Source organism: Ochlerotatus camptorhynchus, unplaced genomic scaffold, assembly GCF_037179485.1.
Source record: "Ochlerotatus camptorhynchus isolate MF236.1 unplaced genomic scaffold, CSIRO-AGI_Acam_v1.1 ptg000147l, whole genome shotgun sequence".
NCBI lineage: Eukaryota > Metazoa > Arthropoda > Insecta > Diptera > Culicidae > Ochlerotatus > Ochlerotatus camptorhynchus.
This window is the reverse complement of record NW_027040637.1, coordinates 932,870-960,106: the sequence shown is the minus strand read 5'-3', so window position 1 is coordinate 960,106 and position 27,237 is coordinate 932,870. Positions and strand designations below refer to the sequence as shown.

At 40.9% G+C, this 27,237-nt stretch overlaps 2 protein-coding genes across 2 annotated transcripts in view; one reads left to right on the top strand and one right to left on the bottom strand.

The window, feature by feature from the left end:
- ChAT (Choline acetyltransferase) overlaps nucleotides 1–27,237 on the top strand; it is a 296,798-nt gene that overhangs the window by 162,096 nt on the left and 107,465 nt on the right. The gene's annotated exons all lie outside the window — the stretch shown is intronic.
- Mekk1 (mitogen-activated protein kinase kinase kinase 4) lies at nucleotides 1,813–26,695 on the bottom strand. Its single transcript, XM_065221725.1, has 7 exons — nucleotides 26,346–26,695; nucleotides 7,133–7,318; nucleotides 3,298–6,826; nucleotides 2,953–3,241; nucleotides 2,710–2,816; nucleotides 2,457–2,636; nucleotides 1,813–2,383 (listed from the first exon to the last, which is right to left on the bottom strand). Exons 1-7 carry the CDS (start codon nucleotides 26,423–26,425, stop codon nucleotides 2,291–2,293), a joined length of 4,464 nt encoding a protein of 1,487 aa, XP_065077797.1. The 5' UTR covers nucleotides 26,426–26,695; the 3' UTR covers nucleotides 1,813–2,290.

Sequence of the window (27,237 nt, the reverse complement as noted above, 5' to 3'; positions counted from 1 at the left end):
GGTAGCTGGCCGTTGAAATTTTCGAATGTCCTTGATTTTGGCTTCGTCTACGTGGAATCCATTGCCATCCAACTCGTGTCCAAGGAATTTGATGTAGCTTTTCTCGTACTCGCATTTCTCCACGTTTAAGGTCAAATGGTTGCCTCTGAGAATCTGCAATACCCTAGCGGTTGTTGAACGGAGCGCTTCTAGTGTATTGGCGAAGATTAGTACATCGTCTATGTAAACTATCACGTTTTACTCCTTCTAGCAGCCGGCACATTTCTCACTGAAAGATTTCAGGGGCACAATTCACGCCGAACATCAAACAGGTGAATCGGTACATCCCAGTTTCTGTTAGGAACGTTGTCAAGTCACGTGATTCATTCGCGAGTTCGAGGTGATAGAAGGCATTACTTAGATCTAGTTTTTTGAAAAATCTAGATCCATGTAGCTTTACCTTCATTTCGTCTAACAAAGGAAGGCGGTAATATTCCCGTTTGATGGCCTTGTTGGGTGAACGCATATTCACCACCAAACGGAAATCGTTTTTACCTTTCGGCACGGCCGACATTCCGTTTATCCATTCGGGTGCCGTACTGATCCGCTCAATAATACCCCGAGCATCCATTTCATCCAGACGTGTTCTAGCTCCTTCTCGATAAGCAGCTGGTACGTTATAGTAGGCGTTTTTTTTGGGTGGGATCGTTTTGGCTACACTAAACTTTCCCTTCACTCCCGGCATCTTTGGGAATATTTACAACAGGTTAGAGTTCACGCAACTGTTAACCGTCAATACCACTTTCAATAACCTCATCTCACTTGCCGTGGGGAAGGTGTTGCCCGATAAAGGAGATGTGGGCCATCATTGCATTCGAACACACCCCTGCATCGCCAGAGCGACAGCGGAAGGATTCGTCCGGCGGAATCGCTCTGCCAGTTGGGGAGCAACTCACCTATACGTGTGTCTTTGGCGACGATCTGCAAGAGAAGGGCCCGTTTGCTGCGCTGCCGCGCTGACGAATCGTTCCGCACAAGAGTCACCTCACTCATTGCGCAGCATAGGCCTCAGTGTGTTGTAGATTGGTCGGAGTTTATCCTTTCGAGGAATTCTTCCCACTCCGTTGACAGCCCTGACTATCTGTCTGAAGTTATTGCGTCTATCCTACATGTAGCGAGTACTAACTCCTTATCTGAGTGATCTAAAGGTAGACATTTAGTCGCCCACACGACCTTTCTTCAGTCATTGACGGCTTACTCGACAGAGCTTTGACAGAGAATTTCGTTGAAACTAAAACAGATTTGTAAAAGGCAGGAAATCCATGTAATGATCAACCACTTTTTCACTTAATTAAATTGTTCACATCGTTATCGAAGTAAAATTATGAGGTTATAAACCCTAATTTGAGTGTTTCAAAATAATCGCCCTCAAGAAGGCGCTATACGCTTCTGCCGACGTGCAATGGTTGTTTAAAAAAAAACTAGCAAAAGTATTATAAGTCACAACACCTAATGAAGATTACGCTTTAAGTTAACTTTAAAAAAGTACTTAAAAATCACATCAGTTTTCTGTTGAAAGTATTAAAGTAATATATCAATTGATTATAGGCGTTAAAAAGTATACAACAAATGTTAAGTATATAATCAGATGGATGTAGATTTAGAATTAGCAATATTGTGTTTTGTTCACTAGACGAGTGAAACGTAGGTACTGTACGATACAGCGTCTCCTGTGCGCATGGTATCAGTAATGAAGTATAATCTCAGTAAAGCTTATCCAAAGCAACAAATATGGACTCATTTCGGTTGTTCTAGAAAGAAACTTCATTCCCCTAGCGCTGTTTGTACTGTATGAATATATTAAATATTAACATCAAATAACATCAGTAATTTCAGATACCGTTTCACGTTCAATAACAATTCTTAACTGTCGCACTTGCACGTAATAGTAACTGGTGGTGTTTCTGTTTCCCCTAATCAGTGCCATGCAATCTACGATGTAGAATAGAACTGAAGTAGCCCTCAACTCTCGTATGTAATTATCATTCATCGACTCTAAGCCGAAGAGTCTTTGGAATGCAGGATTAAGTGTTCTTGCTTAACAAAAAAAAAACAGAAATAGTTTCACTTATCATGAGATTAAGTAGTAATGTCCTTTTCCTTTGATCGCTCTGTGTAGTTTCAATACTGAACAGTCTTTCTGATACTCGTAATTGTGTTTAAAACAAAAAAGTGACTCATAGGATTATTTAACTATAATAGTGCATAGCTATTATTATCTCGCAACTCACAGGCCCTCAACCCCATTCATTCATGCGTTTCCGGACGAAGACGACGGTAGATTGCGACGGAATGACCGCCTTATCTCCTTTACTTCCACCGCATCGGAGCTGTCGTCGCTTACCTAAAAAAAAAGTTTCACAGTGCATTGTTTTTACCAGCCTCCTGAAGAATTAGGCTTTGTTTTCCAAAATTACCTTGCAAAAGTTATGGTGCAACAGCTCAACAGCCGTTTTGCGAACTTTGGGATCATGCTCCAAACAGCTTTCAACAAAATCGTGCCCCTCCTCCGATAGACAGTCGGGAATTTCCGGAGACTCACCCATTCCAACCTTGAACATGATTTGGAAGTTGGAATCGAACTGGTGCCAGGGACGCTGCAAAGCAAACCGTGAGTTTATGTTCGTTCAATTATTCTTGGAGTATGTCTAAAACGAAAGGATGACCTACCTTGCCGCTGCACATTTCAATAACGACACATCCCAGAGACCAGATGTCGGCAGCACGTCCATGACCTTCACTGTTTGTTTTGGTGAATACCTCCGGGGCCATGTAAGCTACGGGACAAATAAAAAAATGAATAAAGTAATTCAAGTTTCAAAATGTTGGAGAAACATCTTTGCGACATAGTGCTGTCGTAGATCAGTTACAACAAAGTACATTCAAAATCATAAAGCAATAAAATGTGATCACCTTGCGTTCCGACGTATCCTTTCAGCTCACCGGGCAACGTCGTGTGGGCCTGAATCTTAACGGCCGAGCCAAAATCACCCAACTTCAAGCATTTTCCATCTTTGGTCAGGAAAATGTTTGCCGTCTTGATATCCCGATGCACAACTCCGTGCCGATGCAATTCTTTCACCCCCGACAGCAACTGTATCGTGTAGCGACGCGTTTGACCCTCCGGAAGACCTCCGTTCAGTTCAACCAAGCTCTCCAGTGTTCCTTCCGGGCACAATTCCATGAAAATAAGCAGCTCTTCCTGAAAATTCACGATTCAATTGCATGTTTCAAAACCTCGCCGCAACCAAAACTTACCCTGTGAACTTCCACTCCATAGTACTTGACCAGGTTCCGATGGTTGATTCCTTCGAATATCTTGAGCTCCTCAGCCACCTTTCGAATAGCGCTAGTCTCGCCGGGTTGGATTGCAATCTCCTTCATCGCCATCAGCTCACCCGTCGAATTGTTTACCGCAGTGTACACTTTGCCGAACCGTCCTTGACCTATTTTTATGCCACGATGCCAGCTGAAGTTCACGCTGCGGGCTCGATTCAGCGCTTTATCACAGTAGCTTATCTCTTTGACGTTACCAATCAAGCTTCGGTCACGTAACTTTTCATCCAGTTCGTTATCGAGTTTGTTGATGGCGTCACGTACCCGCAGCTGACGTAATGGTTTTGAACCCAACAAAGTATCCGTCGGCACACGAATCTTTATCTCATGCAAGCCTTCGTACGAAGTTTGTTTCTTGTATACGTCGCCGGAGTCGGTCATATGGTGCGGGCGCAACATTACCGAGTCTTCCCGTAGACTCAACTGATTTTGGAACGATTTAGTCAACGATATGGTTGGAATCGAAGCCCGTCCCTGCGTTGGCGAGGGGGACGGTGAGCTTTTCCTAGACCGAGGTGATCGACGTATTCGTTCCGGTTCTCGAATGCTACCGATCACATGCGAAATACAGGCATCCATCTTGGACTTGAGATCTTCAAACTCTACATTACTCAGATGACTGGTGCATTGTGGATCACAGGCGGAGATCAAAAACTCCAAACCTTGATTGGCCCATCGAGGTCGGAGTCCTCTACCGCGTTCGCAACGCTCCATCACAAACTTCATCCACAGCTTGGCAAAGTGTACGATGGCAGTCGACAGTTTCAGCTCGCTTTCCAGATCTCGACAGTTTTCAGCTCTCGTTTCGTAGAGCCTAGCCAGATCCTTGTGATACTCGAATCCAAATTTGTACCCTTGATGCAAAATTTCTCGCGTCCTCGATAGCACAGCAATTCGATCAATCTCATCCATGTCGGCCATATTCCGCACATGACACTCATTCTGTAGATTCTCGATCACAGTTGTCAACTTGTTTCGAAACAGTAAGGCATTTTTCTTCAACAACCGCAAACTATCCACTACCTCTTGGCAAACCGGACTCTTCTTACGAGTTCCACAATTTCTCAACACTACCCCATCTTCGGGATCGTCATCACACTCATCACAATGGTCTCGATGAAAGTCAACATTCTCCAAATCCCGAAACAGTCCCTTGGTAAAGGCCATCGTTTTCATCGTTTTCTCACGCGCAAAGGTGAACACATCCTGAGTCTTCCGGCACAGTGCTAAAAACTGCCACTTCTTGTCCCACTTATCACTATCACTTTTGTCGATCAATTTGATCTGATCCTCCAAGTCACGCAAGCGTGAAATCATCTTCTTACCCGTATTCTCCAGCACCTTTTCCACAATGTTACAGAACCGCTTGGCTGCGATCGCGTGCTGACCTGGAATCATCGGGCAAACCAGCTTCGTAAAACGCCACTCTTCGTCCAGCGCAGATTTCTGGTGACCTTCCGGGGTGGCAAACAAAATCCACTGCTCCGCAAACTCCAGATACAGCTCAAAAATCTTTCGCACTGTTCCATCAAACGTCTCCAGCACTGCCATGTACTTATCCAGCTCCGAATCACGGTCCCACAGAGCAGTATTGATATGCTTCTGAAAGCGATCGCGGTGAATCATGGCCAAAGTGAGGCCTTCCTTCAACTCTTTAATGTGCTGCTCTAAGCTAAGTGGATTTGGCTGCACAGGTTTCGTTTCCAATCGCATCTTTAAAAATTCTTGGATCACTTCCAAAGGAATAAGTGACAAGAAGATAAAAGCTGAAACGTAAGAAGGTAAGCTCAGCTTCTTAGCCTCCTCACTCCAGGCTCCAAAACGACGAAGCTCGTTTTCCTGGACCTTTTCCAATGGTGGTTCAATACACGGTACGTCTTCTTCGATGAACAGATAGTCATCTTCGTGTTCCTGAGCGTCAGGTTTTTCAAGGGTCAGTTGAGCTTTACGCAGCACAACGTTATGCAAACGATGCAGAAATGTGAGTGACTTGCCTAATCCTCTACACTTCAACACATTTTCGATGTACTTGCGATACAAAGACGTAGAATTATTTGCAGTATGCGAGGTAACTTCCGTTATGGAGTTTACACTGTAGAAGTTCAACGTATTCATATACTGACTCATCTCCGTCTCTCCCGTGAAGGAGAAATGCCGTCTGATAGATAAATCCTCGATATCAGAGTATTCGCGGCCTGATTCATCACTGTTTGCACTTTCCGATGCACTGCCTTCGTCAACAAACTGAACCCTTCTAGTCGGACAACTGCCAGACGAATTAGAGCTTGACTCAGCGTGTCCACTATCAGCTGCGTCGCCATTCTCTTCTTGAACCGAAGAACTCGTTGAACTGTCAGTCTCCATAATAGGCCAATGGTAGGACTTTTTGTTGCCCTGAAGTCGAGCCAACAGCTTTCCCAAAATAAGTAACGTCAGCCGGTGCTGTTTGGTCATATTGTACCACAGGCACATTGCCTTCACCCTACCGACGAATTCTTCACTCTGATAAATTGGAAACGCCATTCCCATGGCTTTGGAAGATGGGAATAAGCTTTCCTTAGCCTCCAACCTTAGCAACAGATCTTCTACCTGTCTCAGTGCGATTGTTTGTATTTCCAAGCAATCCTTACAGTACATTGAAAGGCACCCAAAGCAAAACTTCCGGATAGAGTCAGCATTAGCCGTAGAAGCCGTAGTATCAGATCCGAATCCACTGTCAGCCATGCTCAAATCGCTAACCGTTCTAGCAAGATGGCGCTGAAAGCGGAAATTCATTATTTCCTCCAGCAACGGATCGATCTCATTCCTAGCTTGACAGAGAATCTTGTCCTGCTGTTCAACCGAGCGATCCGCATGCCAAGCTTGCAGCTCTAGCCATATCAGATCGTTCACGTGCGTCTGCCAAAGCCTTTCCTCTGTCGATATGACATTTCGAGTAGTACGGTCTTTGTCGATACTGCCAAGCTTTATCAGGTTGGAAAAGGTATCGTGGAACGCGATTCGGTTCTGTGGAATGTCTGTAGCTACACTTGCCGAGCAGTCCCTAAAATTGGCAAAGGCAGACGGCGGAGCCGACGTTCTACACCCAACGGGTCGTGATTTGACGCTCATGAAACGATTGCATGATTCTATCAGCGCTGGCACCACCCCCGGTGAAATCCCCAAGGAGACATTCGTAATAGGCATGCTTTCCGCACGCTCCTCAATAGATCCAACCGGTTGACTGAAGTTAGTCGAATTCCTAGTGAACACAGTATTCGCCGCAGCGGCCATTTTTATCTCACGCTCCGAGTCACGCAGCAGTTGCGTCGAACGCTTATCGCTCCGTGCTTTCTCCTCTCCGTCTGGCTCCATTATCATCTGATTGAGAATTGCACAGTCGACCGTGTTGCGCCGGTCGGCACGTGGCCGCGCAAGTCGTCCACCAGTTCGCATTTTAACGGGACCCTCCCTGAAAACAATAAAATCAACATTCAGTAAAGAAGATATCAACAAAAATATTTACACCATGTTCAATAGACGAACCGACACGTCCTTTTATCTTATCGCGTGAAGTGCATTTTTCTGCCGTTTACAGGTTGGACGGCCACTAAATACCTTCAATCTCTATGCGAGAGGTGCTATCTTATCGAAGTATGCGACGACACTCATACCGCGAGAGCGCCGAAACCGAAATACAAATGGCGGTCAACGAAACTTGCCTACAGAAAAATGCTTTCCACAACATTCCATAGCCTACTCTCACTTGGATACTTACATTCTCTGCCTTGAACTTCTGCTTTTATTTTTTATCCTCGTCCTCGGCGGTGTACTACCATACTGTTCCGCGTACTGGCTGAGAACGTCGTCTACCGATGAGATCCGGTGACCTTCTTCAAATTCTTGCGAGGTAGTTCCACCGATGAAGTCCGGCTCGTCGAAAAACGGAATAACCACGGTACTGCTGTCAGGAATAATGAGAACTTAAGTTGCTTACAATTGAAAACTTAGTGAAAAATTGTGAAGAGATGAGCGATAATCGACTTTACAGCTAGATAGATATTCAGTGAATAGGTAAAACGTCTTCGCCCAGGCAGACGGGCGAAACCTTATCTTATCAGATGGTGACCGTAGTGTATGTAGTGAATCCCAAAATGGCAAACAGGAATTGTTGGCAGCAGCTGTCGTGCTACATCAGAAGTAACCGAAGTATCGTGCGAAAGGGGCAGCAGCAAAACAATCGATCAACGTGCTTGTGGGAGTTGAGGAAGTTTTGAGTATGGGATGTGATTAAAAAAAAAGTCGCTACCTCTCTATGCTGAAACATGCAAAATCATTTCTCTAGCAGTTTGTGTAATCAATTTTTCAAAATGACCATAAACTGTGCTAATCTAAATAAAAGACCGTTTAGCATTGCGGGAGTTGAGCGCAACAAAAGAGTCACAAGAGTGAAATAGTCTAACTCACATCGAGACTCACACAGCGATTTAAAAAAAAGCCATTAAGCTTTCCAAAAACCGAAATACCTCTAATTAAGGTGTTTACTCATAGAGTGCTTTTGCTTACCAAATACTTTTCAATTTCAAGATTTACGAGGTTTATAACTCAAACCGTATAATGGATTAGGTCCTACAATTCTCTTCGCCGACTTTCTCTTTCGTTAATAACTTGGCTACAAAACCGTTTTTTGCCGTGTTTGACGTATTAGATTCTATATTCAATTAGCTTCTTTTATCGAACTATTTGTTGTGAACTGTATAGTTGGGAATATCTATACATGGCCGTGGCAAAGAGAAATCCGACGATAGGAATCTGTCAATGTTACTTAGAGCAACCGTACGTTGTTAAAACTATTTTAGCAGACTTAATCATAGTGTAGCTACCAAACCGGCGGATGCTATACCGCCTATAATCGCATATCAGGGATCGTTCATTAATTATGTCACAGTTTTAGGGGGAGGGGATTTTTGGAAACTGTGACAAGCCTTACAAAAAAAATTAAGGTCCATAAAAAAATGTGAAAAGGGGGGGCCAAATTTGCGTGACATAATTAATGGACCTTCCCTCAGTCCCATATGGATGTTCGTCAATTTTGAGATAACAACGCTATCCACTATCAATTGGCATTTACTTTCATATTATGTGATAAAATTATGGACTTTGATCATGAAAAAATGTTAAAACAACATCAGGTCAGTTTGTTCCATCAAGCAAAATAATCGCTTATCAGTCCCATCCTGAAATTCAATCGCCCATAGTTCAAGTTAAAGGTCTGCGTTTTGAATTGCCATATTTTTCGCTGATATAACAAAACATGCAAGCTTCATTGCAACAGATTTTAACATGAAAAAATATCAATTAATTTACTATTATTTATCAAATATTTACATGGGAATTGCACTTCGTAACTTCGACTGCCATTTTCTCAATGCCTACTTTTTTTCCATATAGGACTGATATGGGATTATAGCCAGTATAGGGGTGAGTGAAATATTTAACAATCAGTGTCTCGGTAAGCAGCGGGTCACAACATTAGCAGCGCGGTAACCCCAACAGCTGCTCTTTGTGAAACGTCATTTTAGTGTTTGATGTGAAATTTGTTATGGAATAACTTGTAGTGATAAATGAAATAATGTGGACATGGGGTTGAAATGTGGACTCTGGTGGCCACATAACGGTCTTGCGGATGATCCGGAACATCCGTAAAAAGGAATTCCGCAATTTCATGTGAAATCACATATAGTGATGAAACGCGAAAAAATGTATATCTGGAATCAAAATGTGGGCTCTGGGGACTCTGATGCAAGAGTTCCTCGACTTCATTAGACATCAGTTAAAATGGTGACGTTTGAATGAAACTGATTCTAGAGCCACGTGATTTTTTTAAATCACTTGTACTTACGCTACATGCATGAATATTAATCTGCGGTCAGAGTGTGGACATTGGGGGCCATGGAATGTCTTCCGGAAGATTCGGAAAATCCATTAAAATGTCCATTTCATTTCAACTGATTGAAGAGCTCCTTGTTTATTGAACCCCCTTATTATGCTAGTCACGTAACTCGCATAATAGAGGGCACTGATAATTGAGACATGGAATCGTAATGTGGACTCTCGGAGGATTATATAGTAGGTCTCGGGAAGATCCGGAACTTCGGTGAAATTCGTCAATTTAAGAAACTGTTCCAGTGCTCTGTGATTTTTTAAAATCTTTTGTAGTGAAGTGATTACCTTTTTCTTTTTATTCTTCTTATTCTTCTTCATTTCAAGCTTATTGCTTATCGTATAGTAGCTTATTGCGTGCTCTAAACTTAGTGTTATAGATGCATTTCCAAACTATTAATTGAGAGCTTTCGATGCCCGTACCATTTTTGCATCAGTACAATAGACCTTTTTAATGCACCACCAACGTAGAGTGCGCCAGGCGAGTTCGAGAGGAAACGTCAATCAAACCGTTTGTTTACATCATAAAGTCTGAAACGCGCAAAAATTGGACAACTTCAAATTGGTGTATTTCTGTTAAAAATGCATTAAAAAAAAACCTGAAATGCTGCATTTGGAAGTTGAGTGTAAATACAATGGTTGCTAGGATGAGTTTTCACCGTATGACTCCAGTTTTCAAAATGACGTCCAAGCAAGAGGAGCGGCGTGTCAAAATTTTGCTCGCGCACCAAGTGAATCCGACGTTCTCACACGCCAAGTTGGCAAAATTGCTGGATGTGGCCAAATCGACCGTGACAAACGTTTTAAAAGTGTTCGTGGAGCGTCTGTCGACCGCCAGGAAGCCTGGAAGCGGCGGCAATCGTAATCCGGACGTGGCGGTGAAATATAAGCGGAATCCTAACCTCTCCATCCGGGACGTCGCTGACAAGCTCAATGTCTCCCATACAACTGTGCAGCGGGCCAAGAAACGAGCCGGGTTGCCGACGTTTAAGAAACTGAAGGAGCCGAACCGAGATTACAAGCAAAACACGTCGGCAAAGCAACGGTTCCGAAAGCTGTATACGAATCTGCTCTCACAAAGTTCGACTGTGTCGTCATGGACGACGAAACTTATGTGAATGCGGATTTCAAGCAGCTTCCGGGACAGCTATACCATAGAGGTAATTCTAAGACTAGAAGGTCCCGAAATAACGTGCTCAACTTTTTGGCTCAGCTCTGGTACTATCTTCGGTCCCAAGCTAATCGATTCACCCCTCGAAACATAGGAAAAACGAATAACCCCTCATTTTATCTGTCAAACTTTCATAGCGAATCAAAACAAACATTGCGTAGTACTAGAATTTCGACTAGAATGGAGTTCGTTAATCGTTTGCTTGGGGCCAATAGGCTAGTCAAGTAGTGAGCCAATTTAAAATCGTTACTTTCGTATTGATTGTTGGCTATACCGCATCAGGAAAAGGGAAGGTGGCTGAAATTTTCAAAACCATCAAACTATCGAAGTTTCTGAAAAATATTCTTGTATGCACGTTTGGTCTAAAAAGCGGAATTTTCATTACTACGGGAACAATCAATCAAGAGATCTACGTCCAGGAGTGCCTGGAAAAGCGGCTGATACCATTCCTAAAGCAACATATTAGACCTGTGCTGGTCTGGCCGGACTTGGCGAGCTGAAACTATGGGTAAAAGGCAATCGAGTGGTATGATGCGAAAAACGTGGTTGTGGTACCCAAAGACCACAACCCTCCCAACAGCCCAGAACTCCACCCTATCGAACAGTATTAAGGGGAAGCAGACCGCTCCGAAAAAAAAATTACGTTTTGATTTTTCTAACAATATTGAAAAAAAGTATCAAAAATCTAAAAAACTCACATTTTTTCTAATTTTTTAAAGAAAATTCACGTGCAAAAACATGTTTTATAAGTCATTATGGCATAAAGTTGGACTCAAAAAACCACAAAACATCAACTTTTCGGTTTTTCTGAGTCCAATTTTTTTTCATGATGGGATAGAAATTTTTTTTTTTGCATGTAATTTTTGACAAAAATCTAAGGAAGAAACTGATTTTCTTGGATTTTTGATAATTTTTTCCAATATTTTTAGAAAAATAAAAACGTACCGAAAATATTTTTTTTTTATTTTTGGGCCGGTGAGCTTCCCCTTAAAACCACAAATTAGAAATCCAGAAGATCATAACCGCTGCGACAATTTTATAAATCTTAATTTTTCGCTTCCAAGATATATAGAAGCACCAGCCAGTTAACTGCAAACCCGATACAGAAGACAATATTTTCCGCGTGGATGATGATTTCAAGCACCTGCGGGGGATAAATTAATCAGCGGAATTTTCATTACTACGGGAACAATCAATCAAGAGATCTACGTCCAGGAGTGCCTGGAAAAGCGGCTGATACCATTCCTAAAGCAACATATTAGACCTGTGCTGGTCTGGCCGGACTTGGCGAGCTGAAACTATGGGTAAAAGGCAATCGAGTGGTATGATGCGAAAAACGTGGTTGTGGTACCCAAAGACCACAACCCTCCCAACAGCCCAGAACTCCACCCTATCGAACAGTATTAAGGGGAAGCAGACCGCTCCGAAAAAAAAAATTACGTTTTGATTTTTCTAACAATATTGAAAAAAAGTATCAAAAATCTAAAAAACTCACATTTTTTCTAATTTTTTAAAGAAAATTCACGTGCAAAAACATGTTTTATAAGTCATTATGGCATAAAGTTGGACTCAAAAAACCACAAAACATCAACTTTTCGGTTTTTCTGAGTCCAATTTTTTTTCATGATGGGATAGAAATTTTTTTTTTTTTTGCATGTAATTTTTGACAAAAATCTAAGGAAGAAACTGATTTTCTTGGATTTTTGATAATTTTTTCCAATATTTTTAGAAAAATAAAAACGTACCGAAAATATTTTTTTTTTATTTTTGGGCCGGTGAGCTTCCCCTTAAAACCACAAATTAGAAATCCAGAAGATCATAACCGCTGCGACAATTTTATAAATCTTAATTTTTCGCTTCCAAGATATATAGAAGCACCAGCCAGTTAACTGCAAACCCGATACAGAAGACAATATTTTCCGCGTGGATGATGATTTCAAGCACCTGCGGGGGATAAATTAATCAGCGGAATTTTCATTACTACGGGAACAATCAATCAAGAGATCTACGTCCAGGAGTGCCTGGAAAAGCGGCTGATACCATTCCTAAAGCAACATATTAGACCTGTGCTGGTCTGGCCGGACTTGGCGAGCTGAAACTATGGGTAAAAGGCAATCGAGTGGTATGATGCGAAAAACGTGGTTGTGGTACCCAAAGACCACAACCCTCCCAACAGCCCAGAACTCCACCCTATCGAACAGTATTAAGGGGAAGCAGACCGCTCCGAAAAAAAAAATTACGTTTTGATTTTTCTAACAATATTGAAAAAAAGTATCAAAAATCTAAAAAACTCACATTTTTTCTAATTTTTTAAAGAAAATTCACGTGCAAAAACATGTTTTATAAGTCATTATGGCATAAAGTTGGACTCAAAAAACCACAAAACATCAACTTTTCGGTTTTTCTGAGTCCAATTTTTTTTCATGATGGGATAGAAATTTTTTTTTTTTTTGCATGTAATTTTTGACAAAAATCTAAGGAAGAAACTGATTTTCTTGGATTTTTGATAATTTTTTCCAATATTTTTAGAAAAATAAAAACGTACCGAAAATATTTTTTTTTTATTTTTGGGCCGGTGAGCTTCCCCTTAAAACCACAAATTAGAAATCCAGAAGATCATAACCGCTGCGACAATTTTATAAATCTTAATTTTTCGCTTCCAAGATATATAGAAGCACCAGCCAGTTAACTGCAAACCCGATACAGAAGACAATATTTTCCGCGTGGATGATGATTTCAAGCACCTGCGGGGGATAAATTAATCAGAAAAGGTGAAAATATTTTCCACGGTGAAAATTTCCACCCTTATCACTCTTTTGAGGGGTTCCTCTATTCACAGCCAGAGGCTGAATCAATTGCTTAGTTTCTATTGGATTCGCCTATAGCCCAGGAAGTGCATAACAACTTTGCTCAAGAATGTGTGGTGCTAGAATGTCCCTAAAAAAAGTTATAGCTGTTCAAAGATCAATGTTTCGAATTAAATGCCAAAAACCCCTTTTTCTGCCAATACTGCCGATAGGGAGTGCAGTTTCGAACCCCTTTGGATACGGTTGTGTTTAAAGTTTGTTCTCTGTTTTGTTCGTGCGTTCGTTTTCATAGTTTTCGGCTGCATTTGCCGGATTAGCGCTGGCGCTCTGCCTCCCAGACGGTTATGCGTGTGTGATTGGTAGTTTTCTCGCTCTCCGGGAAGTTTTAGAATCGAGAAAGAAAACGTAATTCATCATTTTTGCATGCATCAGAAGAGATGTCGCATTCTGCGTTGATTTTTTTTTCTGCGAGGAAGAGCTCGGCACGATCGGTGTTGATGTTGGCTCGCTTGCATCTATTTTAGCAAAAAAAAAAAAGTGTTTTCGAACGAAATTGATATCGAAAGTGTACCAAAAGTGCTTCTGAACGTGTTTCGCAGTTGGGTGTGGTGAAATTCGTGAATTCGCGGTTAATGTTCAGTGAAAATTCCGTATCACAAAATTGCTCACCGAGTTCCCTTTTTTTGCATTTCGGCGACGACGGGTTTGCGAAAGAAAAATAAGCATCGGGAATGTGCTCCCGGATGTATTGTGAGTACGTTCCAGTTGAAGATTGTTCTTATACATTTCTCGATTGCATTTTCGAGAGGACGTCCGGAAAGCTTTGAGATTTGGGCATTGTTGCTTTTGCAGGCAGACGCGTTGGTCACCGGTAAAGGCCAGTAAGGACTGCCAGCAGATGAATCATGAGGTATTCGAAACAAAATTGGTAAGAAATGTCCATTCAAATCGATTTAATACAGTTGACCAAATTTCAAAACTATATACGTGCCAGATTTGGAAATAATATTTCTCGATTACTTTTTCAAAGGGACGTATCAGCTTTTGTAAACAATGCATTTGATCGTCGATTTGGTGTAACTGGTAGCTCGCACATGCTTAATAACACCAATAGAAGGTAGGGGAAAATTTCCCCTATCTGATGGTAGTGTTAACATGCGTGGGCGATGCCACATCGACGATCAAATGCATTGTTAGAAAAGCTGATACGTCCCTTTGAAAAAGTTATCGAGATTTTTTGAATCTGGAAGTTGATACCATTATCCATTTGATAAAGGTAGAGTGAACATGCGGGGCTTATTGTAAATAAAAGTGACCTCGGAGTGGTCGTGAATTACCAAGCATTCTGAAATGGATCACGGGAGCTGCAATAGAGCTAACACCTTCTAGCTCCCGGACTAAACCTGCTTTAATTTAAGGGTGATAAAAAGCAGTTTTCTTCCATAATAACACTGCCGGACAGTGGGGGTTAGATTGTAAACAAACAACACATACACACACTGCCGGTATACCAATGGAAGTCAGACTCCAAACTAAAATAACTTCGGAGATTCTTATTTTATCGATTTGGTATGTTCAGATGAATTATTCACAAACAATTTTTCAATCTCACTCCTCACTCATATAAATGGAAGTAAAGCTTCAAACTGCAATAACGGTGTTTCTGATCTTGTCAAGTAGGTATGTTCAGATGTATTCAGAAACATGTGCTCCATTTAATAGGCGTAGTTAGATATGGGGGATGGGGCTGTATGTATGCTTTCCGGTTCTCACTTATATCAATGAAAGTAAAGATAAAGACTAAAATAACTTCGGAGTTTCCCATCTCTCGAGTTGTTCGGATGGGTTATCTAAAAACATTTGCTCAATCTCATAAAAGCAGTTGTAAAGCGAGTACCCCCCTTCCCTACTCTTTTGGTGCAATATACAATGTCAGATGCATTCACACAAATGTCATTGGATTGTAATGATTATATTTCATTTTAATATATTCTACGATTTCTCAGGGTACTCTTTTACGATGCTGTTCTATCCCTTGAAGCAATTATTGTTGTTGAATTAGGTCTCGGGAGGATCTCTTGATAATTCAGAAATAACCCTCACCTCTCATTCAGCCATATCGTTGGCATCCCTCAAGGAAGCAACTCGTTGTATCACATTGAAATAATCCGTATTATTACTCCACTCGTTTACCGGTTTTTGCATGAAGCCGGTCGAAATTTCGAAAAGGAATCAGCACTGTTAGAAATGACGTTTGACTTGGGAACCCAACTGAAACAAGAGATGAACTAGCCTCAGGCTAAAAATCTCTATAATAAAGAAAAAAAAAAAAAAAAAAACCCAACTGAAACGTAGCCCACTTAAAGTTAGCCCAACAAGCGAAATCAGAATGTACCTGTGCAGTGATGGAAAAGTTCGCAAAAAATCACTATGACTCGCGAACTTTTCCCTTGGAGAACTTCGTGCAATATCGCGATCTTTTCCAACACTGTACCTGTGTCTGAGACGAAACTGACAGTTTACGTTTTCTTCTGTTTTTGGTTTTTGACGTACGACTGCTTCTGTGTTTTCTATATGCGGGTGGCCCGAATGGCAGTTTAATATTTCAAACAAAAGCTTTATATAGAAATAATATAGCAGTTGGACTAATAATTCAAACAACATCTCCTCACTAACACATGAACAGACAAGTGAATATTGAATATTTACACTACAACAATGTTCGTTTTAAAAACTGCATATAGTAAGCCCCCACCCCCGCTCTATAACTACGCTTATGAGATTGAGCAAATGTTTTTGAATAATTCATCTGAACATACCAAATCGGCAAGATAAGAAACTCCGAAAATATTTCAGTTTGGAATCTGACTCCCATTGGTACACCGGCAGTGTTGGCAGAAAAAGATTAATTCAAACCATAAATATTTGAATAGTTATAACTTTTTTAGATACATTCTAGCACCGTACTTTCTTTGGCAAAGTTTTTAGGCACTTCCTGGTCTATATTTGAACATACTTAGTTGTATGGTTCATGCAAAATTGTGGTCTCTAAAAAAAGTTGGTTTTCCCATACTAATTTCCATACAAATTTCAAACGCAATGCGGAAAGCCGAGCTAAAACCAATCGTCCCAAATTTTGCACAGTTGTTTGGGACTCCAAATTGAACCAAAATAAGGATTGTTCTCGATTGGTGAGGTAAAGTTTGCGTTTTTTTCCATATACCGATGACCCACTCTACTGGGTAGTCAAAGTCCTCCATTCGTTAGTCATTTTAGGTGGATTAGAACAGGTTTAGGTATAGGGATTGGTTCTACGCTTAGAGGATGCATAAAATTGTTAGTGGTTTCTTATTGTGGTCTGGTTAAAATGAATTAGTAGTGGTAATTTTGCGTTGTAGGGATGTCCTTTATAGCTAGCTGTCTAGTTCCTTTTAGTGTTCAGTAACATTTCCGGAAAACTTTGAGATTAGAGCGTAATCTTATAATCTTTTCAACCAGATTAAGACCTTTGATCAGAAATCAGCCCTGTGGGAAACGCAAGAAAGCGACGAAATGAAATATGTCGATGCAGTTGTCGCTCTGAAAACAGATTCCAAAATTTCAAAGCAAACGATCAGCTATTTCAAATTTATAGCACATCTTTCAGTGTTGATGCCGGAAAAGCTCCAAAAAACTTTCTAATGAAGCTTATACAACTACAATACGACATCGAGTTAAATAAAAAAATCAGGGAGAACGACATTCTAACATCTTATTCGAAATTAGTTTCGGAAGATACTTTCCCCGTGTTATTTTTGTCGAAAATCATTTCGGAAGATACTTTCCCCGTGTTGCGAAACCACGCTCTTTTTGTTTCTTCGTGTTTCGGCTCAACATATATTTGTGAACAAGTTTTTTCTTCGATAAAACCGAGAAGTCAAAAGCCAGAAATAAGTTATCTGATGAACAATTGGAATACTAAATAAATTGTTGCTGATAAATATAAGCAAATATCACAATGATATATTTGTATCTCTTTTACTTCAATAAACAAGATTTGTTTATACAATGTTTTCATTTCATTGAGTAAGAAAAGCTTGATTCTTTATTAAAAATATTCTCAGCATACATAGGTAAGAACATTTTGTGTACTCCATTAAAGTGAATTTTATGAATTTGGTTTGTTTAAAACAGTTTATCTATTTCTTTTAATTAATACAGTAATGCCCCGTTTTTGTCAGCCCCCTGATGAATTTAGGGCTGACAAAAACGGGACACTGACAAAATCGGGACATTTTTTTTCGCTTAATTTTTTTAACATAGCATCTTTAAATGCTGTTTGATAATGCAAGATTTATGTTTTAGGAATCATTCAATATATACGAGCCCATTTAGGGGGGCGGGGGGAGCTGGAATTTCAAACTTTTCGTAAGTGTCATATAAGGAAAGACATTCTTACATTGATGGTGTGGAGGGGGGGCTAAATGAACTTAGGTATGAATTGAATGGCCACTCAATGCATATGTTGTTAAGCATTTTCAGTAAGGACAACAATAATAATAAATACATAGTGCATAATAAAGACTTGCATATGTTCCATGGACCCCATATTAAAATTCTCTGAATGAAATTTGTAGAGATTTTGACACACACACACACACACACACACACACACACACACACACACACACACACACACACACACACACACACACACACACACACAAACACAGACACACACACACACACACACACACACACACACACACACACACACACACACACACACACAAATTTTTTTTCATAAAGTTATTGAATATGGTTAAATTATCAATTGACCATTTCATCTCATGGGCGAAAATCGTCCCAAACTACGCTACCAACATTTCGAGCCACGAAATTCGAGGAATTGTTCACAAAATAAATGGTTCTGCTCTCCATTGTCGCACTCTTCTCTTTTGCTCTGCATTTTCTGCCAAAGGCTCTACTAGAACTTGTGACCGAAAGTGGAAGACGAAGGCTTTCGACAAGGATTTGTTCGTTGAGGCACTTCGTGTGGACAGGAGTCCCGCAGATCTAAATGCGGACGAGCTGACAGAAACGTTAGTGAGAGCATGTGACACGACCATGCCGAGGAAACTGGAGCCAAATAACAGACGGCGTCCAGTCTACTGGTGGAACGAGGCACTTAGCACTCTCCGCGCTAGTTGTCTCAGAGCCAGAAGACGTGTTTAGAGAGCAAGAACGGAAGCAGACAGAGAGGAACGAAGAGAAGTGTTTCGAGCGGCCAGGGCCGCACTTAAACGAGAGATTAAGGTGATACGGCACGTCATGTAACAATGGCTGTCCCCACAATCATTAAATAAACGTGTTCTGGTATGCGTACGAAAGACATCTTCCTACAAAATAGTAAATTACTAATTACATACCTTAAAAAATGGGCCGAAATTGTATGAATAAGATCTGGATACATATTTTTACACTTTTTCACCAAAATATTACCAGTTCATTCACGCATTCGCAATATTTGCATGAAAAAGTACGATCAGTCGATTTTGTTCTACTCTGGGCATGTAATTTAAATAACTGTTTTCACAAGCTTCCACTTTTCAGAACCACACTAAAAACAATTACGATACGTGCTTCTACAAGCTCTTTCAATTTAATTCACTTTTAAATATGATATTTACTTGAATAATATCATTTGCATCGTTAAAAACGTGAGCCGCGAATAATTTTGTAAGCTGAAATTGTTTTGTTTACCTTTTTTCTACACACCACATTACGAAGGTGTGTGTGCAAATCATCTATCATCGTATCCAGTGTTGTCAATCAAATTGAAACAAAGTGTTTAAAAACAATGTTTTTATTGCTTTTGAAGGTTCTTCAACTGTGTGCAATTTATAAACCATCACTTATAAATATTAAAACAATTTCTTATTTTGTTTTTTCAAGAAAAGAAATTGAAGTAAATAAACCTACAAATCTTCTATAGAGAACCTATTTGTCATTCTGGTTGCACTGGTCGAAGCCATCAGCTGATATTAAAAAGGCGGGAATATAATGATGCAAAATCATAAACATACACGATAAGAAAAAACGTACCTAGCGGCTAGTTCACATTTACCTACTTTTTACTTTGAGTATAATCACGATCATATTCACCTACTCCTAGGTATAACTGACTTACTTTTGGGTAGAAAGCGAATTTTCAATTCCATAAGATTTGAACACAAGTAAATGAAAACTACTTTGACTCACTTTACCTACTTTTGGCTTCCTGTAATAAAGTGACGAGATGTGTGAAAATAACTTACTTTTGGGTACTTTTTTCTTACCATGTACCTGGAGGTATGAGTGCTGGAAACATTTTTGGACTGGTCGTGTATAAACAAAGTATACAAAGTGTGGCTTTGAATTATTACTACTACTACTACTATGATTACTTGACTTGGTTGGCCTTGGTGGCTAGGCGTATGATATTTTTTCTGTATAGAAAGGGATGTCCTTGGGAGGTGGTAGATCGTTAATTTTGGCAGATTGAATAGAAATGTAGTAATGGTGTCAATAATGAATGATAAATAGACATTCGACCTATTAATAACGAACTCTAGCAGCTATGTTTACGGTAGTTGCGACAGTACATGATGTACACCCACACCCCTACAGCATCAATGATAATCATTTCACTGACACATAGAAACGAGAGAAAAAAAAGCAAAAAAAGCGTGACGTATCGTATCACCTTAAGCAGAGCAAGTCGAACTGTGTCGAGACGCTGATGCCAAACCCTGGGGCGACGCATACCGAGTCGTGATGGCGAAGATCAGAGGTCCAACGATGCCCGCTGAAATGTGCCCAGAGAAGCTGAAAGTCATCGTGGAAGGACTTTTCCCAAAGCACGACCCAACAACCTGGCCACCTACACCGTACGGAGAAGGAGAGAGATAACATCGAAGTCACCAACGAGGAACTCGTAACAGTGGCGAAAGGATTGAAGATGAAGAAAGCTCCTGGTCCAGATGGAATCCCCAAAGTAGCGTTGAAAGCGGCGATCCAGTCATCCCCGGACATGTTTAGGATGGTGCTGCAGAAATGCCTGAACGAGGGTCACTTCCCTGACAGGTGGAAGATACAGAAGCTAGTGTTGCTGCCGAAACCAGGAAAACCGCCGGGGGATCCAGCATCTTACAGGCCTATATGCCTGCTGGGTACACTCGGAAAACTCTTGGAGAGGATCATCCTAAACAGGCTGACGAAATACACGGAGAGTGAGCACGGATTGTCGGAGAGGCAGTTCGGATTCCGGAAAGGGAGATCGACGGTGGATGCAATTCGGACAGTGGTCGAGAGAGCTGAGAAGGCGTCTAAACAGAAGCGGAGAGGAGATCGATATTGCGCCATGATAACGGTCGACGTCAAGAATGCGTTCAACAGCGCCAGCTGGGAGGCCATCGCCGAAGCACTGCATAGAATGAGGGTCCCTGACTACCTGTGCAGGATGCTGATGAGTTATTTCCAGAACCGGGTTCTGGTCTACGAGACAGACATGGTACTGAGATCGATTAGGATCACAGCGGGAGTTCCACAAGGCTCCATCCTTGGTCCAACGCTCTGGAATGGGATGTACAACGGCGTGCTAACGCTGAAACTGCCCAAAGGAGTTGAGATCGTTGGCTTTGCGAACGACGTCGTCTTGACGGTAACAGGCGAGACGCTGGAAGAGGTGGAAGTGTTGTCAATCGAGGCAATCGACATGATTGGTAACTGGATGCAAGGAGCGAAGCTGCAGATAGCCCACCACAAAACGGAAGTATTATTGGTCAGTAACTGTAAAGCGGTACAGCGGGCAGACATCACCGTCGGGGAGCACACCATAGCCTCGAAGCGTGTGTTAAAATACCTGGGAGTGCTGATCGATGACCGGCTAAACTTCAACAGCCACGTCGAATATGCCTGTGAGAAGGCTTCGAAGGCCATCAACGCGATAGCTAGAATCATGCCAAACAGCAGTAGCAAGAGGCGTCTTCTGGCCAGCGTGTCATCATCGATACTGAGATATGGAGGTCCAGCCTGGGTTCCAGCGCTGGAAACGAAGCAGAACCAAAGGAAACTGAGCAGTACGTTCCGACTCATGGCCATGCAAGTCGTGAGTGCGTACAGAACCATCTCGTCGGAAGCAGTATGCGTTATCGCCGGTATGATCCCAATCGGCATCACCCTGGCGGAGGACAGCGAGTGCTACAGGCGGAGAGAAGCCGGAAGTGTACGGAAAGTTGTGAGAGTGGAGTCATTGGCTAAGTGGCAACAGTAGTGGAACACGACGGAGAACGGTGGATGGACACAAAGACTAATACCGATTCTTTCGACCTGGGTGAACAGAAAACACGGAGAAGTCAATTTCCACCTAACGCAGTTCCTGTCTGGCCACGGCTGCTTCAGGAAATACCTGCATCGGTTCGGACACGCAGCGTCACCCCTTTGTCCGGAATGTGGCAACGTCGATGAAACGCCGGAGCATGTGGTCTTCGACTGTCCAAGGTTCGAGGCAGTGCGAACGGAGATGCCCGTCCTTAACGTGGAGAATGTCGTCGTTGATTGTGTCGAGAGGAGGACACTTGGAATGCCGTCAGCAGGGCAGTCACGCAGATTATGTCGGAGCTGCAGGCTAAATGGAGAGAAGAGCAGCGATCTAGCAACGCCAGCTAGCGCTGAGAGTACGACAAGTGCATGAGCACAGCCATCCCTCGAAGTAGTCGCTTTACAGTGGTCCCGGGGGGATCCAGGCAGAGGAGAGAGTAAGGAATGGGTTTTAGTGGAGCTGTACTAGGCAACTAGTGGATACCACACAGTAGATACCACACCGTGCCAACTTCACTACAGGCTAGGCTTCTTGAAGCTTTCCTAAACCTTACTATAAAAAAAGAAAACAAAAAAAACATGCATAACGTACATAATTTTCAACTAGCCCCTCAACCCCCCTTCCCCTGCTTTGATTTTGCCACCGCTGCACATTTAATTCTCGAAAAATGTCATTTTTGAGCTAGACAATCAATAAAATACGAATACGACTGTACAAAACAGTCCACCTCAACCAAAACTAATTGAATCATATAGCCTGACAAAATCGGGTCAAAAAGCTGACAAAATCGGGGGTAGACAAAATCGGGGGTAGACAAAATCGGGGGCTGACAAAATCGGGTCACCACTGTATTAAAAATTGTGCGACCCGCGGTGTGCTCGGAAAAAAAAAATATTTTCCGGAATTAGCTGTTGATGCAGAGAAGAACAACGAGCTCACAAATAGACACGACGATTCGAAACAAAAACTTTCAGATGTTGGATCTCGAATGGAACTGTTAGAACACAATTCACGGCGAACAATTGAAAAGGGCCTATCAGTTGTTGTAAACAAAACTCGCACGAACCGAAGCTCACCAATGTAAACCAACTACAAAGTTCCCTCTCGGTAGTGTTTCTTGAACAGTGCGTAGATCATCGTACCCAGTTAGGCTATGAACCATTTGGTGGATTATTTTAACTTTTGGTTAAAATTTGACAGATGGAAAGTTATCGATTAACCCTGCTATCCGAGCGTGGTTACTTCTGACAGCCAAGAAGTTAAATTTTGACAACCTTGGCTAAGTTCTTCTCGAAAACCGGTCGATCGACAGCACAGGGATTTTCGAACATAGAAAATAACTTTCGAAATGTCACTTTTAACCACGAGTTAAATTTAACTCGGCAAATGATTCACAGCCTTAGTACGTCGTCAACATAGGTTCTCTTAAGGGGGTATTCCCAATCTTTTGCCTTTTTTCGGCCTGTTTTTCAATTAATTTTTTTTCAAGGAAAATGAATAGTAATGCGCCTAACTCTTTGGGATTCTTGTTTATTGAACATTAAAGTTTACAAATAAATTTTTTTCGACATAAAAAAGACATTATTGACGTCACAAAATGGTGGCAAACAGACCCCTGTTCGCCGCAAACGCCTGGACGGGCGAAGACTTTTCTCTGGAACGGCTTCATCTGAAACAGATTTCGTGATGAAATTATAATCTGCATAAGATTCTCTGGAGCTTCTCCCGTTGGCATCAAAAAATCTTGCAAATTAACAAAATGGCGGCCATATGAAAAAACAGGCGATTTTTAGCCCGCTTTTTTGCAGCTTTAAGGTGCTTCAAACAATGTTAAATGTTAATATTTTTGGCTGAAAGTGGGAGAAGCTCCAAAGAATTTAATAAGGAACAAAATGCGCAAAGATTCAAGTCAATATCTCTTATAGTTTCTGAGAAAAATCTTCGCCCGATAAAAAAAATGTGGTTTCGAGAAAAACGCGTTTAAAGTTTTGACTTTAGTTAAAACCATTTGGGGGTTCTTACCATTAGTCAGCTATGCCTGGACACCGAATTCGCTGATCGGAAAACGGCTTGGGGGGATGAAAGTATATAGTCTAAAGTACAAAAAAACGTGAAAAAAAAAAATTGATTTTTTGAAATAAAAGATCGGGAATACCCCCTTAATTCGAATGCCTGGCGCTGCGAGAGGGTAGGGTTTTCTGTCATCGGTGGCCAATTGGTTGAGAACTCGAGTAAAGTAACCCCTCCATCTATATATCATTCTCGGCTGTTCCTTAATCTAACCTAACTGTTCGGTGGAGCAATAATTTTGAATAGTTTTATTTGTAAACTTTAGCTGTATTTAAACAAACAATTCCGCTTGAAATTATATTGCATTTTGTTGTTTCGATAATATTTATTCGTTTGTCTTTTGTATCTCTTTATTAGGTTTTGTTTGACTTGTACCCCGTCTCGATGAGTCTCATCGTTGCCCACTGATCACCATAGCCGGTCGAACTCCAGACGAATCTAGAACCGTTCATACTGGCGACATCGATCTGATGAGGCAACGAAACCCTGCCCCCAAGCTCCTCCCCTTTTCCTATCTTTCGACAATGTACCCCTCTAACCTTACAGTTTAAAGAGACGTTAATAGACGTATCCACGTATCCCTCTAACCTCGGGTAAGCCACGAGTATTTGGGCCAACTTCTACTACACATAGAATTAAGTGAATTTTTAACAAACAAAGAACAATGAATTATCGGCTCCGAAAAGCTAACGCGATTGAGTTGTAAGGCTAGTTAAAAAATAGTTTGTTTTCATATAGCATTAATTTGTTGTGTTTATTCCCCGGGCGTAACGCATGAATGCAAAAATAACTACCAACCATTCCCTCGTTTTTACCCGGACAAAAATGTAAACAATAATACAAAACTGTTCTCGTTCAAATTCAGCTCTATTTTTCCGCGATCCACGTAAATATTGTATTGAACTGTGAATTTCGAAAATATTGAGACTTGAGGTAAGTAAGTATGCTGCGGTTGCTAAATATAAACAGTTTCTCAGGCAACAATGACCTGACCTCTTTATTTTTACAGTGCGGTTCTGTTTTTCAACCCCTAGCTTATTACAGAAATTTCATAAATTTTAACTTCTGTTACCAAAATGTATAGGAAATTGAAGAAAAATTGTTTGAGAAGAAAAAATGTAGCGAAATAGTTTTACTCAGTCACTTTGTCTAACAAACGGATTTGAAAGAAAGGTTTTCTAAATTAAATTGCAATTCTTTTTGTTACAAAAAGAAAACATAACATAAAAATAATCGTCACATTACTATTGAATAAAAAGTATATTTTTATTTCTGCTGCATGTATTGTCAGGCTTTATAAAATAAATATTATTGAATCAACAAGAAATCTCTTTTAAAAACAAACATATTGTTTTCTGTTGACCCTGCTGCCAAATTTCACAGCTTACATCAAAACCATAAAAGCTTTTGTAAATTCGAAAAGATTTTCTTTTTGATTTAACAATCCATGGGTTTTGAGGAACAAAAATACTGGATTGTTGAAACAATAATGATTTCATGTTGCGGCCAAAACAAAATTAAATTCTGCGTGTAGTACTTTACCTACAATAAGAACAAACATGAACAATTTCAATTTTTCTAACAAGAAAACACTATCAGCAAGAACGAATTTGTTTATTATCGGGGTTGGAACCAGTTCCAAACCAGTGCGAAACCGAACTTTTTGTCAGTGCGAACCTCACCCTGAGGTAGGTTTTTAAAACAAACGATCAAACTGACGTTTGTCAGAAAACATGCACACTCGATCTTGATACCCGATCCAGGTTGGAGCTGCATAATAAACAAATTCGTCCATTTAATTGTTACAGATTTGAGGCCTCAGATAACCTAGTCAATTAAGGGGACGGTATCACCAAGAAAGAAGCGACAGATGTGATTCCCATTTCGGTCTAAAAAATCTTTAGTGTATCATTTTTCTTGACACACAATATGTAAAAGCATGCAATGGTTAATAAAGAAAGCTCGCAATTAATAACTGGGGTAGTTCTTCAAAAAAAACGCTAATATGACAGCCAGCGAAACACTCTCTTACTAAGTGTCAAAAGCTGAAAGGAAAATGAAGATTACTATTTCGAAATATTCCTCGAAAGAATCCAAATGCAGCAATGTTTACAAATAACAAATCATACACTCACCCAGGCTACAAGCTTTCCGCCCCATTAAATTGATTAAAAGTAACCGGCAAAACTATGTAACTCTAACATACATTCACACACACCCATCCCAGAAAGTCATAATTTGCGATTAGCGAATCTCCGTTCCCTCACAACCATTGCGCTATGGGCTTATCACTATACAAACATTAATGGCGGCAGTCTGATCAACGTAGTATCGAACCTGGATTTTAGCTACATATGACAACGTTACACCAACAATACGTGCTAACAGCTCGAGCAGACTGTCATCCAAAATTGCCAATTAGAAAAAAATATGCTGACTTCTCAAAAATTGTAGCAGCCAACAGGTTACATCAGGCTGAAAATACCGAAAACCTTCCCTTTCCTAAAACACCTCAATAATTCACGGCCAAACCAGTGAAAGAAGGATTCGCATTTCCTCCACAATATGTTTCGATTGCATCAGTGGAATTTTTGTTTCCTAATTCCTAATTAGACCGACCCGATTCTGAGGTGGGTACACGTCGACAATAATATATTACCTGCTATCGTCGTCGTCCTCGTCGCCAGAACTGAAATTGATGTCAATTCCCACTCGACTCTTCCAGTCCGAATCGGCCATTTTTTCTCGTTGCGCACGAATTTCAAAATCCTTCTCGCGTCGCAATCACCATTGGAAAATTTGTGTTTTTCGGAAAAGCAAATTCAGTCGAACTTTTTCTTGTCTTCAACAAGGATCCTTATCTGCTGGACACTGGACGGTCGGCAGGGCGATGAAAACAAACAAACTGGACTAAAATTCACACTGCGGAACCGAACACGACGAAAATTAGATCTCCTCAGCCGAAGAGTGAAAATTTTCTGACACTTTCACTGTTTTGTACGATACATGCGCATCTACTCGGCACTGGCGGCCAATTGCCGAGAGCGGAAGAGGCTTCAAAATGGAATGTCAAACATGTAAATCGAATGGAATGCAACCAATGCAACAACCGAGGGGAAAGATACTGCTCTGGTTGTTAATTTGTTTCCTTATTCTCATTAAAACATATTTACATCGATCCGTTATAATCTACACCCCGTTTATAACGTGATATACACTTAATAAATAAATCACATTTCCGATGGAAAATATCCATTACAATTTCACTTAACTTTCATGTGATCATGAATCGCACAACGAAATCACATGAACTTGATGTGTCCTATGAAGTTTATGTGATTTATCATATATAATTCATGTGATCATGTGAATGTTATGTGAATTTCAGATATAAATCATTATTTTGCTATTGGAAAAATATCATGAGCGTTCCCAATGGAAACTATATGAAAACTTTTTTTCAGTGTAGCCTATCTTGATATCAGAATCCATGTTTCAACTGAAAAAGAAGTAGGGGAATTTACGTATTTTCGTCAATCTAAGCAGCGTCT